The sequence below is a fragment of the Balaenoptera acutorostrata genome, chromosome 9, assembly GCF_949987535.1.
Source record: "Balaenoptera acutorostrata chromosome 9, mBalAcu1.1, whole genome shotgun sequence".
Classification (NCBI taxonomy): domain Eukaryota; kingdom Metazoa; phylum Chordata; class Mammalia; order Artiodactyla; family Balaenopteridae; genus Balaenoptera; species Balaenoptera acutorostrata.
Genome location: NC_080072.1, coordinates 10,095,099 through 10,112,297, shown reverse-complemented (window position 1 = coordinate 10,112,297; position 17,199 = coordinate 10,095,099). Strand labels below are relative to the sequence as shown.

Sequence of the window (17,199 nt, the reverse complement as noted above, 5' to 3'; positions counted from 1 at the left end):
AGCCTGGGGCATCCTTGGCAGCGCCCATCCCGTCTGTCACCACTGCCTGCTGAATCTCAGTCTGAGCCCTGCTCCTCTCCCCACCCCCGTCGTGCCCGCCTTGGCCCGGAGTTTCCCACTGCCCCCAGGATGAAGCTTGGCTCACAAGACCCCAGGAGCGTCTCCAGCTTGGCCCTCCCCTCTGCTCCCGTCTGGCCGGTCTGGTCTTTAATCCATCCTCCAGGCTCTGCACACGGGCCTCTTCCATGTGTTCCTCCGCTACCCTCTCTCTGTGGCCGCCTTACTCCATCTTATCCTTCAGATCTCAGCTCCGGCTCCCAGTTCTTAAGACAGCTGCCCCTCACCTCCCTGCTCAGGCTCTGACATGACCCCTCTTCTGAGCACAGGTCGTAGAATTTTTCACCATTGTGTGTGAAGATTAGCTTGAAACCTCTTTCCTTCTAGCCTGTCAGCTCCAGGAGGGCTGGCCCCACCTGGGCCTTTCGTTACTGCCGTGGCCCTTGGCATGTAGCGGGCACTCCGTGTGGCGGAGGGTGGAGGGTGACTGCGTGCGTGAACTTAACTTCTACTAGGCTTCACGTGTGTTCACACCCCCAGGCCCCACCTGGGGAGCTGTTCCCAGCCTCTTCTCGCCTCACGTCCCGGCGCCGCACTAAGCCGAGGAGTCTGAAACCAAACTCTGGCCACATGTGAGGGCTGGGGTCCTCACCGCTGCCAGGCCCAGGGCCGCCTCATGTCCTGTGCTCCTGGGTCAGCCCAGCCTGGGGTTTGGGACCCGGGTCCGCCTGGGGTCTCTTGAGGAGGGAAGGGCTCACTCAGACGCCTGCCACCGATTAGAAGAAGGACAGTCACAGTCGAGTGCATCCAGGGAGGCTTCTGGGGAGATGGCAAGTTTGGAAGCCAGGTGGGGTTGCCGAGGAACCGTGGACTGAGGAGGGGGCGGGGGGCCCGGGGTCAAGGGGCCTTGGAGCCTTCGGGCTTGAGGATGGAGGCTGCGGCGGGTGGTTACGGGCCTCACCTCCTGTCTCCTCTGTGGGTCGGCCAGGCCTTTGCTCTGTGGGGACCCAGTGTCCCCGGCACTTGCCACCAAGGTGGTAGAAAGGACGGTTGTGGGAGACTCGGGGTCGGGAAGCCGCAGCCGTCCCCTCAGTGTCAGGGTCTTCCCAGCCCTGGCGGGGGCCCCGCTCGAGGTGGGGGTGGGCTGTCGGGCAGCAGGGACGTTCTGGTCGGGCAGCTCCATCTGACGCTGGCAGGGAGGGGCACCCAGGAGGCCCCAGAGCCCACGATTCTAGGTCACCTCCTGCACCATCCAGAGGCAGGAGTGGTATTTATAGCAGCCAGCAGCCGCCGAGGGTGGGGCAGTCAGCAGGAGCCGTGACGCAGGCCGCCCCCCTCTGGTCCCCTAGCTCTCACCGACTCCCTCACCCCCCCCTCCGCCCCACTCCAGAGCCTTCCTGGGCAAGCGGCGAAGGGCTGGGCCTGCCGAGGGAACAGGAATTGTCGCACTCCCCCCCGAGCCCCAGAGGAGACAAGGTGCCACTTTCTGCCTGGCAGGAGCCTCGGCCTCAGCCGGTCTGGCCAGGACCCTGTCTGTCTCCTGAACCCCAGGTGGGCATCCCTTTAGCACTCAGTGCCCGGCCCTGCTGGTCTCTCTCGATGGCGCCGTCGGCTCTTGTTGAAAGGTTCATCCCCTGGAGTCACCAGCAGCTTTGCCGACCTCCCCAGGGCCGGCAGGTGCAGTGAAAGGCCTGTCTCATCCCTACTGGTAGTGGGCAGTTAATGGGGCCACAGGCACCTGCCCCAGGTTGACTGGGAGAGGCCCCGCCAAATGCCCATTAGCTCCCTGCCGTGACCTTGTTAAGTGGTTGTGGAGTGCCACTCAGGGCTGGAAGGACGGGCAGCTGTCCAGCCCTCGGTCACCAGGGCTGTGCCGGGCAAGTGGCCCCGGCTCCACCGCCTGCCACACCCAGGGAGGAGGCCGGGAAGCAGAGGTCACAGAAGTGACAATGTGACGAGGCTGGGGCCCCAGGCCCTGAGGGTGAGTCCCCTGGGAAGGAAAGTGACACCCAGCTCCGGAGCCCGAGGTCGGGCGCTGCTCTCTCCGAGCCTTCACCTGCCCAGATACGGGGCAGGACCGAAGGGCGTGAGGAGGCAGAAGGCTGACCTTTATCAGGTGCCTGATGGGGTAGCCCCCACTGTGGAGGCCAGTGCTCCCCCCATTTCCAGTCTATGTGGCCCCGAGCCTCTGGGCCCATCCCCCAGGCCAGGAGAGAAGCAGGGGGAGGCCAAGGTTTCCTCCTTGGGCGCCTCCAGCGTAGCAGAGAAGGTGAGGCAGGAGCGCCCGGAGCCTGCAGGAAGGTGGGCTGCCACTTCACTGGTTAGCCACAGGCTGACCAGCCAGGGCTGGGGCTTAAGGCCAACTGGACAGGCCCTGAGCTTCGCCGGGGAGGAACCCCTGAAGTGAGCAGGCGTCTGGAGAGCAGGAAGCACCGGGCAGGGCCCGCTCCATTGATGAGCAGGAGATGGACATGGGAGCAGGAAACGGGCTTGCCCAGCGGCAGGGCCGGCGGGGGGGCTGTTGGTAGAGAGCTTTATAGCTAATGGTTGGGAGTTTTAATCTTATTTAAAGGGCAGCTAGGAGCCCTAATGCACTTTTGAGGAGGGGGTTGATTTAACTAAAACTGTAAACGTGTGTGCGTGTAGCTAATGCTACCAAGCAGCGCCCCCTGGGCCGGACCCAGCTCTCAGCACTTCACAGCTTTGAACTCACTTTGCCCTCTTCCACGAGGGAGGCGCCGTCATCACCATCCCGTTGTACCGAGGAGGAGGAAGCAGTGGTTGATTCGTCTTGGGAAGTGACTCCATGCTGTACTGTACTTGGAAGGTCGTGGCCCAGTGCACGTTCTGTGAGGGGACAGAAGCACTAGGACAAAAGCCGGGTCCAGCCCTGTCCTCCATCCAGTGGCCTTTGGAGCCCGCACCGCTTCCTGGAGGCCTGTGGTCACGTGCTTGGGTCTGGCTCTGTCATGCCTGGGGAGGTGCGAGGGGATGAGGGGCCTGTAGGAGTCTCTGAGCACCTGGCTCAGTGTTTCCTTTGGCCCCTTGTGGCTCAGGCCAGGCAGACACGTGTGATGGTCGAATTAGCTTGGGCTCCTGAGTGGAGCCGTCCTGCACCAGAATAGCAAGTAGAACTCTAGAAGTCAAGGCCAGAGTGGACCTGACAGGTCATCCTGTCCAGAGCCTCTCAAACGTTTTTCAGCACTGAGACTGTTTAACTCAAACACAGTGTTACGAGGAGCCCCAATATGTAAAAGAGGTAAAAGCTGCTCTGACCATCATAGCCTGCAAACCCTAGCCTGCTGTGACCGTCTCCCCTCATCTGGGGGTGCCTCAGGGTTCCAGAAACCCACTTGAGAGAGCACTGCCATCCGCTCACTGGGCACAGGAGAGGAGGGCCACAGAGGGGCAGGGCCCGGGCCGAGGCCTGAGGGCCGTTGGAAGCAGCACCTGCCGCCTCCAGCAATGCTCTGCGGGGGACAGGGGACGCTGGCCCTCCGGTCGCACACGGGAACTCTGCAGACCTCCTCCCCCGGGAAAGAGCTTGTGTTACGCAGTCACTCGATCCCTGCGTGCTTCTGCGATGCCCAGGGAATGGTTGAAGTGAAACTCAATAGCCTGAGTGCGGGCCTGTGCCCTAGATGGCCGTGCCGCCCGGGCAGGTGGCCCCTCCGCGGATCCTCCGTGGCCCACGCAGCCTCCCGGAGTCTGGAGAGCGTTTCCCCCAGTGCAGGCAGAGGAGGCAGGCGCGATAGGACCGTGGTGGCACAGGGTATGCTGGGCGTGGGGGTGGGTTCCCAGAGGGGAGGTGTCAGGCTAGGTGTGCCCACTTAGCACCCTCATTAGCAGCCTCGCTCGGGGGCCCCTCATGAAGTGGAGGGTGCTAATTCCTCTCAGAGGTGTTGCCAGCACCTGGAACAGGGAGTCTCTTCTCGGAAGCTCTTGGGAAGCCGGCCAGAGCATTGCAGATGAACTGCCTTCTAGGGGCCCCCAGGCACTGGCTCGCAGGAGAGCAGAGGCCCTGGGGGAGGCGAGGGGCGAGAGGGCCTGGCGGGGACTGCCAGTAGGATGCAGAACTGGGCAGATGGGCATGAGCAGTGGGCTGCTGCCCCTCAGGGCATCCAGAGCCTGAGCTGGGAAGGGGCCTACAGTGGGGCACTGGGAAACTCAGAGACACAGACAGACAGGGGCATTCCGCAGGAGCACAGGTGTGGCCTTGGGCCGGAGCTCCCCAGTCCCAGCTGAGCCGTGGGATGGTGATTCCCATCTCAGTGGCTCTTCGTGGATTAAGGAGGCAGGGCCAGTGAAGCCTCAGCCTGGCAGGTGGGGCTCCTAGGAGAAGCTGCCATCCCTGCCTGAGAAGGTAGGTCAGGGCATTATGTCGGCTGGCACGGGTGAGGGCAGGCACGTGTCAGCCTGGTGCCAGGGGTCGGGAGCAGGGCCTTTCCGTGTGGGAGGCTTGACTTCCCTCACGGAGATCAGCAGCCCCGCCACAACTCGGGCAGTGAGGACGAGGTCTACGCACTCTCAGGAGAGATGATGGATAAATAATAATGATGTCAACTAATACTTCCCAAGAGCTGAGTGCTTTATATGCATTATTTCACTTACTCCTTACGACTCCCTGTGAAGCGGGTACCTCCATTGTCCTCTTTTGCAGATGAGGAAACTGAGGCTCCGAGAAATGAAGGTCACAGGCAACTAGAAGTGACAGAACCAAGATTCAAACTCGGGGCTGTCCCACTCCAGGGCAGGAGGGAAGGCAGCGGCAGGCTCCTTCGATGAGCCATCACCCTCCAGGTGCACGCATTTGAGAGGGTGGGTTCCAGGGGAGGCGGGGTAAAGACATCTTAGCGCGTGAGGGAACGTGAGAAGACCACAGGGGCAGCACAGAAAGGACTCCGCCTGGATAGAAACAAACCTGGGATGGGTGCCTGCATCCATCCACAGACAGACGGGAGGAACTGGCCAGGGGCTGGGAAACCCAGGTGCCGCGAGTGCCCATCAGGAGGCCAGCAGAGCCCGCCTCTGTGGGCCGCTCCAGGACACCTCTTCCCCGGGCACCAGAATGAGTGTGGGACAAAGGCCATTCCTAGTTTCAGGAAAATAAACAGTCTCCAAGGAAGAATTCAGAAATAAAACCTGGCCTGGCCAGAGGGGAACCTCTTCCACTATGGGAAACAGGTCCATTCCGGCCCAGGACTAAGTAAGCCCTGGTGTAACCGCACCCCCCCACCCCCCAGGAGAGGACAGGGAGGGCTGCCGAGTAGCCACGGGAGGGTCCTGCTGCCTCCCGGGCCCTCCCTCCTCGTCCCCCCGCAGCCAGCCACTCTCCCAGAACAGCTAGTTGATTCCAGGGGAGCTGGCTGGTGTCAGTGACAGCGCCCATGGCAGATGGCAAATTCTGCTTGTTGTAGATGAGTGGAAAATAATTAGCGTGAGAACGAGAAGCTGGAGCCTCTGTGATAAAGGAAGCCCTGATGAGGGCTCGGGAGGGGCTGAGAGCACGGCCTGGAGCCTCGCGGCCTGGCCCTCACCAGCTGAGTGACCTTGGGCAAGTTCCTTAACTTCTCTGGGCCTGTTTCCTCATCTGTAAAGTGGGTTAACAATAGCACTTACCTCATAGGGTTGCTCAAAGGATGAAATTAAAGTAGGTAATATCTGTGAGCTGCTTGCTACTACTGTACCTGGCATGTAGTAGATGCCACGTAAGAATTTTTTAAAAATAACTGGTGATAGAATAATTGTTGGAGCTATTTCCAGGTCCAGCCCAGCATGACCATAGCCGTGGCCCCCAGTAGTTGGGGCTGCTCCTTTTCATCCTCTTCCCTGAACTCTGTGCCCAGCTCCCAGATTGCTCTTTCATGGGGAGGGGCTCTGGCCAGCAAACACGTCGATGTGGAGAGAACGCAGCCGAGAGGCCTGGCTTCGAAGCCTGACTTGGCCTCCCACTCCCTGGGCTATTTAACCTTGGAGCCTCGGTTTCCCCATCTGTGACATGAGAACAGCCATACCCACCCATGGGCTCATGGTGGGGAGGGCCGGGAAGGGGCTTGCGAGTCTGAGACTCTGCGGGGGGAGGGAAGCAGAGGCAGCAGAATCCCCCTCCTGCCCCCACCGGTTTCAGGCCCACCGTTTCAGTCCCAGGGCCTGGGTGTGTGAGGACCCATCTCTTGCCGAAATCCGGCCTCAGCCCTGGGCTGGCTCGGCTCTGCCTTCTGCTTCGGCACAGCTGACGTGTGAAAAGCAACAGCTTTCCGGCCCCTAACTTGGGTTGCATGCACCCAGGCCCAGGCTGGCTGTGCATGCGGCCCCCGGCCCACGTGCTCTCCTTCTCTGTCGCCTCCCTCGCTGCCCTCCCCCTCCCCATGCCTCCCAGAGCCCAGCTTCCGTGTGGGACCCCACACCTGGGAGGGAGAGGGACTTGAAGGGCCGAAGGAACATGTGGGAATAAGGAATCGCACTGACGGGCAGAGGGTTTTCCTTTTGAGTAACTCAAGGAGGCTACTTTGAAATCCCAGCCCTGCCTCGTCTTTGTCATGGGATCTTCAGGCAAGCCATTGCCCCTCTGTGACCTCGGTTTCTCCATCTGTAAAGCCGGGGTGGTACCCCTACTCTCTGATGAGGCTGGAATAAGAAGACACATAAAGTTTCTAGCTCTGGACCCAGCACCCACGCACCTCCAGGCAGCCCGTGGACCCCCCCCCCAACTCCGACCCCCGGACTCAGTTGTCCTTATCTGCAGAGTGGGGCCGATGCCCACAGTCTCCCCGTGGTGGTGTGACCAGGAGTCTGGAGCCACAGGAAGACCTAGAGAGCCCTTTGTGGTCCCTGAGGCCATGGCCCCTCACTCCATGGGGGACACGGGACGCCTGCTCCTGGGTTCAGAAACAGGCCTTTAGCTGAATCCTGCTCCTCAGAAGCAGCAGTTAAGACACGGGCTCTGGAACTAGGCTGTGTGACCTGGAGCAAGTCACTTCATCTCATCTGTAAAACGTGGTAATAGCAGTGCCTACCTCACAGAGTTACTCTGAGGATTAAGTGAGTTATGTTTGCAAAGGGCTTAGACAAGGCCCAAGACATGGTAGGCAACTGACAAATGCTGGAGGGAGCAGAACAACTGGGTCCCCAACTTCAGGTGGGCTGAGCTCTCCTCCATCACCCTGGAACCGCCCTGCAGCCTTGTGAAATGATTCTAGTTAATACGTGCGGATCCCCTCTCTCTGCAGGTGCTCCCTCATTTAAGCCTCACAAGCCAGCGGAGAGATTAACTAGGTCTCTTAACTAGCCACACAGCTGAGAAGTGGAGGTGCTGGGATTTGACCATCCCCGAAGCCCGTGCTCTGGACACGGCTAAAGAGGGCAGGAGCCGTCTGCCAGCCCACGTAGGCCAGAGGGCGGCCCCTGGTGAGCCCGCCCCAGCTGGGACAGAACCTCTGGGGGCCGCCACTCGCCCTGCAGGCTGCCCGGGGTCCAGTCTCCCTGCAGTCAGTCCCCCAAGTCAGATGCACCCCTCAAGACTAGTCAAGCTCCAGCGCCCAACGCAGACAGACCCAGAGGGTCTAGCAGGCAGCAGGTACCGGTCCCTTTCACTGTTTTTGGAGCATCTTCTCATTTCAAAGCCCTGTCACATGGGGCATCCCATTCATTATGGGAATGGGAGTCCTGGGCCCTCCCCTCAGGGCCCCAAGGATTGCAACACCTTACAGAGCTAAAAGAGTCCTTACCCAATTTCCCTTTTAACTTTGGCCACCAGGAAGCATAGAGTCTAATGATAGTTTTACATGTAGCTCCTGTGAGGGCCTTTACGTCTTAACACATGTACAACAATTTCCCCAACCTTCTATTTTAATCTACTTACTTTTTGTTCTGAAGTTTGTTTCTACATTTATAGTCCACCTTTTCATTGTTTGTGGTTCCTATACAGGCACATGCAGCCTTAGGTGTGGATGCAAATAAATATTAACAAATACAAAAATACAAGCCTCCCCTTAGTCCAGGCTCCTCATTCTTCAGAAGAGGTAACTGAGGTCTGGAATGGTGGTGACTTTCTGGCCTGGGGATGCTGCCCTTGGTCTGAGACTGGCAGCTCTGGCCCAGTCACCAGGCCTCAGCAGGTAGGGCTAAACAGGGTCTAGGGAAGGTGGGCTTGAGGCTGAGGTGTCCTCTTCTTCACCAGCTGAGCTGCAGAGTGATGGAGACCCCACCCGCCAAGAGGTGGAGAGCTAGCCACTGATGACTCTGCATGAAACCGTACAAATGATTGATGCCTTCTTTCGGGTTGATCTCCAGCGAGGGAGCTCGTGTGGATTTTGCCGGCTTCCAAGAGAGTTATGTATCAAGAGTGCAAAAGAGAGGATCTCAGCCCAGGCTCCCTGGGGTGACACTCTGCTAATGGGAGTGCCTCTCGGGGAGTTCGAGAAGGGCGTGCTGTGAGGAAGGGGAAGGGATGGGCCAGCTTGGCGACTCTGACTGTGTGTTCAAGCACCAGGTGGGGTGGAGGTAATGGGAAAGCTGGGAGCCTCTGGGGCCTTTCTGAGCCTTGGTTTACTCACCCATAAAAGGGGGCCCCAGGACTGTTTCCAAGGCCCCTTCTAACCCTGACGTTCCTGCAGTAGGTGTGGGCTTTGGATGGCAGAAGGAAGGACCTGTGTCTCTTGCCTGCTCAGCCTCCTGCTCCTCTGAAGGTGGGGGGCAGAGTCTCTGAGCCTCAGCCTCCTCGTTCTTCAATAGAAATATTTAGCGGAAGAGCCAGATTCACTGAGCACCTAGTCTGTGACAAGTGCTGGCTTAAGTGTATGACTCATTTAACCCTTGTGACAATTCTGAGGTAGCTACTGTTCTTAGCCCCACTTTAGACATAAGGAACCATGGCACAGAGAGGTTAAGTAACTTGTCCAAGGTCACACAGCCAGTAAGTGCAGAGCCAGGACTCAGCCACAGCCTGTTTTTAGAGCATGTGGAGTGAGAGCGAGGCTGTCACCCTGCGTCACTGCTGTGAGGATAGCAGGTGATTAGTCCAGGACATGGGAGGTGCTCAGTTGATGTCAGATGTATCCCGGTGGCCTGGACCTGGCTGTCATCCCTTCCTTCAGGCTCAACTTCTAGCCCATTTTTGGCCCAGATGCCTGAAGCCGCCTCTGCCAGGTGGGAAATCTCATGGGCTGACGTAGAGGCTGCTGGTGACACTGGACGGGCCTCCTACAGCATATCATCCTGTCCTCTGTGGTTCACACTGACCCTGGTGTCCTGGCCCCCCTGCAGGCAAGCGAGGTGACCTCCCATGTCCCACCAACCCCGAGCTGGAACTCTCTGTCCCGGAGGCAGCCCGTGCCTTCCTCCCTTCCCTGGGAGCTCTCAGCACCCCACCAGCTGGGACCCACTGCCAAGGGGCACTTCTCCCTGAAACCTGCTCCCTGGACCAAGCCCAAGGGGACCTTAGGATCAGGGGATGAGCGCCCAGCCCAGGGCGCTTTAAATAGCAGCCCCCCTGCTCAGGGCCTGTGGCGGGAGCAGGTAACCCTGTCAGGGCTCATATGTGCTCAGTCCGGCCCTTACTGATCAGCTGGAGCCAATCACGGGCATCAGCAGCACCTGCCCAAACCCTGGCACCTGTCGCAGATCACCCTGCCACGAAGTCCCCAGAAGCCCCTCAGGAGCCCTGTTGATATGATGCCCCCCACCCACCCACCGTGAATGGAGCCCTGGGCTCCGCCAGGACCTATGCAGACCTCCGTGACCTCGTCCCAGCCAGCTCTCGCTGCAGCCTTCCGTGGGGGTGACGTTGTCCCTGTTTTTCAGCTGAAGAAACCAAAGCCCTAGCACAGTTAAGACAGCCAGAGGAGAGGATGGTCAGGGAGAGCGCTGGGGAGGGACATTTCCCCAAAACTGAAGGATTTGAACGAAAACTGGAAGGAGCCATGCCTCCAGCGCTTATGGCAGCTGCTTCAGGGGGATGGAGCAGTGGTTTGGAGGGGCCAGGGCTGCCCAGGGGGAGAGGGGCTGTGAAGGAGAGCAATGCTGCAAGGCCCCCGCCCTCCGGGACTCTCGGTTGAGCTGGGACAGGGATGGGCAGCAAGGAATCAGCAAGTTTAAGACAGTGCCCAGGGCTCCATTGGGATGTCTATGCCTGGGATCCTTAGGGCTTGGGGAGTATCTTCCTGCTCCAGGACTCAGAGAGGGCAAGGCACCTGCCCAAGGTTGCACAGCCTGCCTGCCAGTTACTGAGACCCTTAGCTGCTGCCTGAGAGGCTTGGACTTTATCCTGCAGACAACTGGAGCCGTGGAAGGTTTTTAAAGTAGGGGTCAGCATGTGCATTTTAGAAAATAGTTTTGCATTTTTAGAGAGAGGAACTCCGAGAATGGTTAATACTTAACTCGGGGGCCTGAATCTCCATCAAGGAAATTGGGCTTTGTGGGTGGAGGAAGGGGGCCTCGGAGTGCCACTCAAGTCATTCCATCCACGTGTGGGGGGGTGTCCTGGTGCCCCCCTCACACCTGCCTCTGTTGGGGGGGGTGCCCAGCCAGGGGCATGGGAGGCACCCAGCAGTGCCCCTGTTCTCCCCCGCCCGCCGGAGGGGGCGCCACACCTCCCCTGGAAGTGCCCCTGGTCTGGGTAAGGAAGGGAGGCTGTGCGCTGCCCCCACTGAGGTTACTGAAGGGCACGGACCCTGTGCCCTAGGGGAGGAGAGCCAGAGGTAGTGCTTTGTGGCAGCCCCAGACCAGGAAGTAGCCTCTGCCCTCCCCCATCCTGAGACATTTCCTCCGGATGAAATCACATCCCCAGCAGGGGAACAGGCCCCCATTGTGAAGGGCTGGGGTCTCGAGAGAAAGGGCGTCTTTCAGGCCCTTAAAAATAGCAGCCCTGAGATGTATGAATCTGCATGGGGTAGAGTGGCCCACCCTCCCCCCAGCAGCAGCACAGGCCCTGTCGCCCCCCAGCCCACACCGTGACCTGGTGGTGACCAGCTGGAGAATCCACTAGCCCGGGCCGGGGAGGGGCGGCTGGTCCACCGGGTTCACACACTCTCCCTCTGCTTCGCCCGCCTGAGCTAAGACCGTCGCTGGCTTTGTCCAGCACTGCTGGGCCCTCTCGTATGGTCCGCACTAGACCCTTAGCAGGTGGGGATAATCGACACTTTACAGATGAGGAAACTGAGACACAACTAGTAAGTCATACCTTTAGTGGGTGACGGAGCCCGTGTTGGAAGCCAGGCAGCGCTGGGCCTAGGATTCTGCAGTGGTGGGCTGGGCCCGGGTGCAGGCTGGAGGGCGCGGGGTGTGGTCCCCAGGCCTGTAATGGGGCACCCGGTGGGGTCAGCCCGCAGCAGCCCTGCCACGTGACCTCGGTGGGACTGGCACTGACCACAGCTGTCGGCTGGGCACTCCCTGAGCTGGGGGACAGAGGCTGCCACTGGCCGTATCACTCCAGGGTCTTGACAGATCTTCGGCCACTTCTGCAGGGGTGCCAGGCTCGCCCCACCTCTCCTGTGAGAGCAGGGAGGGCGGGGCCGCGTGCACGCGAGGTTGTTAAGTGAATGATACGTGTGAGTTGAGGGAGTTTTAGCCATTCTAGACTCCAAGAGGTGAAGGGCGGGTGTGAGAGCAGGCGATTGGGAAGGGTTCACCCTTGCATCCCTGAGAACGAGATGTTCTAGGCTCCTGGCAGGGCAGCCCTCACCCGCCAGCCCCTCTGGGACAGCCCTCCCCTTCCTCTGCTGGGGTCTGGCCTGATTAGAGCGGCGCTGCAGCACCTGCTGGGACCTCTCAGTCATTTCATCTGTGTGAGGGGCCCCTGAGCCCAACCCCATGCTCCAGCTCACCCTCCGTGGGCCACCTGGAATCAGGGAAGGGCTGTAGAGAGCTGGCGGCTGAAATACCAGCTGTTGGCAGCTCTGTCCTTCCCAGCCCTGCTGCCACCCATGGAGTCCCAGCCCCTCCCATCCCGTCCGTCCTTTCAAACCGGAGCCGGTGCGGTCAGCCACTTGTCACAGACACAGGACTGGAGCCCCGGCCTCCTGCAGTCCCAGACCCCCACCCCCGGACACCCCGCCACGCAGCTCCGCGCTCTCCATCCTTCTCCCGCTTCCCAGAATCCGTGCTCCGACTCCTCCTAGGAGAGAGTGGGATGATGTCACTTCCTGAGGGTGGGGGGAGGAGTAGGCACGACCCCAGCAGGCTAGCCCGCCAGCCTGCCCGCCAGGCCGCCACCTCTCTGGGAGCAGCCTGGCAGCGGCTGGATGAAGTGGCTGCACCAGGGAGAGGGCGACCGAGACGGGCTGGGCTGGACGTGCTGGCCGGCCACCTGGCTCCACACGCCGTCGCCCACCCTGAGGGCCGCGCCCACCGGCCGGGGAGACTTGGCCACTTCCCGAGTGATGCCGGTCTCCGCAGACACTCTTTTTCCCTGGAGCCGTCACCGGGGAGAGGAGGACTTGCCGCCCACCTCTGGACCAGGTGCCATGTAAGCCTCTGCCAGCCTGGGGGCAGCTGCCCACCAGCACCCAGCCTCCCGCAGCAGGAGTTCCTCCGCACAGTTGAGCGCAGGGCTGCCCCGGAGCCCCTCACCCGTGTCTCCCGGGCCCCCCCTGTGGGGAGCCAACCAGCCGGCGCCCCTGCCCTGGTTCCTGGGGCTCTAGGGAGGGGGGGCCCGGATTCCTGGGCCCTCCTCCCTGAGCTTGCCTGTGGCTAACTTGAATTCAGCTACTTCAGAGAGTTGGGATCTGGGCGGTAAAGGCTGCATGGCCCAGGGTGGGTGTGGGAGCAGTGGTCGCCAGGAGGATGGGATACCAGCTGGGCTTGCCCACTGCCCTTCTGGCAGAGAGGCTGGGCACCCCAGCTACGCTCCTGACCCCCCATCTCAACCACGTCCTTCCCTGCCAAGAGGCATAGCTGTGGTTGGGAATTCTTTCTGACGGGTGCAAAATCAAGCCGTGGAGCGTGCTCCCAGCATTCCAGCAAAGCACAAAACGGAAGACATCATTCAACAAATATTTACTGAGCACCTACTATGTGCTGGGCGCTCCCATCCTCCATGTGTGCCAGCCCCACGCATGCCCTCACCCCCACCTTCCCCAAGGCCTTCAGCCTTCCACCTGCCCGGCTCGGCTCATGCCGGGAGACAGGCTCAGGCTTGGCCTGGGAAGCCCTCACCCAACCCCAAGGACAGCATGAACTGGGCAGCAGGCGGTGGGTGAGGGGGTTCCCTGATCCCACGGAAGGGGAGGCAGGGGTGAGCCTAGGTCTTTAAAGGAGCTGAGCAGTTCCTGTTGGGGTAACCCCAGGCAGAGCTGATCCCAAGGGGTCTGTGCCAGTGTTGTGGGGAGGAGAGTCCTCAGGGGTAAGGCTGAAGCCAGTGTCTGGCTGCTACAGTTTTAGATGTCGGCTCCAGGGGGTGGATACGGTGGGGGATGGATACGGTGGGAGGTGGATCCTGCCCAGGGATGGGCCAGAAAGGCCTGGGGCTGCAGGGCCTGGGAGAGATGCCTGTGCGGCTGGGCACGCCTGAGCAGGAGCGCGGTGGCCCCGGGTGCCGCAGCAGCCCGGGCAGCCTCAGGGTCCTCTGCTCTGTTTCAGGAGGTGAGCGCCAGGCCCGCTGAGCCTCTGCAGAGCTGCCAGCCATGCCCGGGATCGTGGTGTTCCGGCGGCGCTGGTCTGTGGGCAGCGATGACCTCGTCCTGCCAGCCATCTTCCTCTTCCTCCTGCATACCACCTGGTGAGTCTCGGGGCCATGCCACAGGCCTGGAAGGAGGCCTTCTGGCCATCTGTCCCAACCCTGTTGCGTTCCCAGCTCCCCGGAGGTGGTGCTGAAATGGCTACGCCTTTAGGGCGATACCCCCGTGGAGCCCAGAGACCCCGCCTGGCCACCGCCGGACCTGACCCCAGCACTGGGCAGAGCTGCTGTGCTGTCTGCCCACGGCTGGTGGCTGGGCTCCCTGCTCTCGCTCCCCTGTCCCCAGATGCCCATGTCCTCAGAGGGACTTGCTGCCAGGTAGACAGTGGTCCTGCTCCCAGAGCAGTGAAGCCCTCAACCCCGAGTCCAGGCTGCCCGCCAGAGGCCATGGGAGGTGCGTGGGCCGCCTGGCCCCTCTCATGTGCACGTTCCCCCAGGTTTGTGATCCTGTCCGTGGTGCTCTTCGGCCTGGTCTACAACCCGCACGAGGCCTGCTCCCTGAACCTGGTGGACCACGGCCGCGGTTACCTGGGCATTTTGCTGAGCTGCATGATCGCTGAGATGGCCATCATCTGGCTGAGCATGCGCGGCGGCATCCTCTACACGGAGCCCCGCGAATCCATGCAGTACGTGCTCTACGTGCGCCTGGGTAAGGGCCCCCTGCCGTGGGTGAGGGGGCCGCTCCGGCCCACCCCCACCCCCACCCTCCTCCTGGGCCCAGCGTTCTTTCAGCCACACACGATGGGCTGGGCCCTGTGCCAGCACCGGGGCCAGCAGCGAATGGGCAGACTTACTGGGCCCGCTTCTGGACCAGGGGTGGGCAGACTGCGGCCTGAGGGCCAAGTGGCAGCCCCGCCGTCTGTTTTTTAAATAAAGTTTTATTGGAACCCAGCCACACTCATTCATTTAGTACTTATTGCCTCTGGCTGCTTTTGCGTGACCGCAGCAGAGCCAAGTAGTTGTGACGGACGTTATGACCCACAACATCTAAAAATATTATTTACTCTCTGGCCCTTTACAGAAAAAGGTTGCCGACCGCTGCTCCATCTAGGCTGTGCATATCTCTTCAGCTGCTTTGTGATCTTTCCCCAAACAGCCCCCCACCCTCCCAGGGAAGCCCCTCAGGGGCCTGGACCAGCTCCCGGAGGACCCGCCCGTCTCCTCTTCCTGGGCTTGGGTTCCAGCCGCCTCTCCCAGTCACTCCTGGTGGACATTCTTGTGCTCCTATGGCCTGTGCTAAGTCCTCTTCCTGTGTTAACTCGGGGAGGAGCCATTGCTGGTCTCATTTTGCAGATGAGGAATCTGGGGCCCAGGGAGGTTACTTTGCTCTCTTAAGGTCACATGGCTAGTAAGCATATGAGTGTCAGAGCTGAGATTTGAACCCAAGTTGTCTGGCTCTAAAGCCTGGGCTCTCGGCTGCCACACCGGGATGCCTGTAGAGCTGGGGCTTCCAATGCTGCCCCCTGGGGGGGCCGTCAATTCTCCCACCTGCCTCCCTAACCCCACCTCAGCCCTGGGCCCACTGCTCTGGTCTGGGCAGGGCACCTTGGGCAGCTGGCTGCTGGGGCCCCTTCCCCCTCCTGCCTCAAGTGCCAGAGGCCTCCTCCTGGGAATAGCAGTTTCCATGAAATGAACACCCCGTCACCCAGTTCTCACAGCCCTGTACCATGGACCTTGTCACCCCCATTTTACAGACGAGGAAACGGAGGCTCAGAGAGATTAGGTAACTTGCCTAAGATACGTCTGATCCCAGAATTCATGGGTATAGTTCTAATTCCTGAACGAACAGAGAAACGCCTCTTCGTCATGCACCTTTGCAGTCACCTTCTCAGGGAGGCGTCGGGGCCTGAGGGCACATGAGTAGAACCGGTGGTGGGACAGCCACACTCCCTGGGCCCTCTGCGCCACGAGGCCTGTGGGGCAGGGGCGGCGGGCAGTCTGCTGCCAAGCTGGCCGGGCATCCTGTGGCAGGAGGAGCCGGGCCCAGGTTCCAGGGCCTCTCCGTCCTTCAGCTGGGGCCCTGCTCTCCTTGCAGCCATCCTGGTGATCGAGTTCATCTACGCCATCGTGGGCATCGTCTGGCTCACTCAGTACTACACCTCCTGCAATGACCTCACTGCCAAAAACGTAACGCTCGGTATGTTGGTCGGCCCGGGGGTGGAGGGGCCGGGGCCAGCCCTAACCCTAACCCTAACCCTAACCCTAACCTGGCGTGGAGGGCACAGGGCCAGGTTAGACAGGGCAGCCCCAGGATGGAGGGGCCGGGGCCAGCCCTAACCCTAACCCTAACCCTAACCCTGGCGTGGAGGGCACAGGGCCAGGTTAGGCAGGACAGCCCCGGGATGGAGGGGACGGGGTCAGCCCTAACCCTAACCCTAACCCTAACCCTAACCTGGCGGGGAGGGCACAGGGCCAGGTTAGACAGGGCAGCCCTGGGGTGGAGGGGACAGGTCAGGTTAGAGAATAGGAAGCTCAGGCATCGTGGGAGGGAAACAGTTTCCATGAGGACGCCGGGCAGGTTGCCTTCATCCCGCAGTCTGCCATACCCCCTTGGGGAACCCTGGGTTTCGGGGGGCAGCAGCAGGCACAGCGCTGCCCGGGGCTCCGGAAACCCACACAGCTGTCTGCTTGTGCCAAGGATGGGCCTTGGGGGTCACGGCTCAGCCAGGGGACGGCTGTGTGGCCAGAGGCTAGGGCCAGGGCCTTTGGAGCCTTGCTGTTGGGCCCCAGAAGCATTTGGGGGTAGGGAGGCTCCCGTGCCCCTTCCTCAGAGCCAGAGAGGCGTCCGCAGCACCGTGACCCTTGGCTTCCCACGGCCGCCTCCACAGGGATGGTCGTCTGCAACTGGGTGGTCATCCTGAGCGTCTGTATCACTGTCCTCTGCGTCTTCGACCCCACCGGCCGCACCTTCGTCAAGCTGAGGGCCACCAAGAGGAGGCAGCGCAACCTGCGGACTTACAACCTGCGGTCAGTGGGCCGGGCAGGTGGGCGGGCGTCCCCCGCGGGGTTTGCTGACCGTGGGCAGAGGCCGGCCCCGCGCCTCCCTCCCGGCGTCTCAACCTGTGTGAGCCCCGGGCGCCGGCCAAAGGCTTACCTCAGGTTCCTGGTCGGTAAAGTGGGAACCGCAGTAATTCCTGCCTCGTGCTCTGCTGTGAGGTTTAACAGAGTGATTAACACCGTGCTCACGGGAGGTTCGTGCTCGGTAAATGGTAGCCACTGTCATCACCTTCAGCGCTACCAACACGAGAGTAATGGTGGGAAGCGCTCGGACGGCGAGCCAGGAATTGCATGTATTAACTTACAGTAACTGCCTGAGGTAGCTGTTAGCGTCATCTCCGTAATATAGAGGAATAAACAGAGGCACAGGGAGCTTATGTGACACAGCTGGTAAATGGTGGGGCTGGGGTCAAGCCGAGGCAGTCTGGCTTTAGAGCCCTTGCTCTTAAGCACTAGGTGAGGCTGCCTCTAGG

At 60.8% G+C, this 17,199-nt stretch overlaps 1 protein-coding gene across 6 annotated transcripts in view; it reads left to right on the top strand.

The window, feature by feature from the left end:
* DAGLA (diacylglycerol lipase alpha) overlaps positions 1-17,199 on the top strand; it is a 62,780-nt gene that overhangs the window by 22,322 nt on the left and 23,259 nt on the right. The window contains exons 2-6 of one of the 6 annotated variants that reach the window (XM_007174428.3): positions 4,718-4,857; positions 13,633-13,771; positions 14,167-14,378; positions 15,765-15,866; positions 16,558-16,696. In XM_007174428.3, coding sequence (XP_007174490.2) covers positions 13,677-13,771; positions 14,167-14,378; positions 15,765-15,866; positions 16,558-16,696 — 548 coding nt within the window. In that variant the 5' untranslated portion in view covers positions 4,718-4,857; positions 13,633-13,676. Of the gene's footprint in view, positions 1-4,717; positions 4,858-8,511; positions 12,521-13,632; positions 13,772-14,166; positions 14,379-15,764; positions 15,867-16,557; positions 16,697-17,199 lie in introns of those variants that run through there. The other 5 variants (XM_057553160.1, XM_057553159.1, XM_057553162.1 and 2 more) reach the window with 5 other exon arrangements.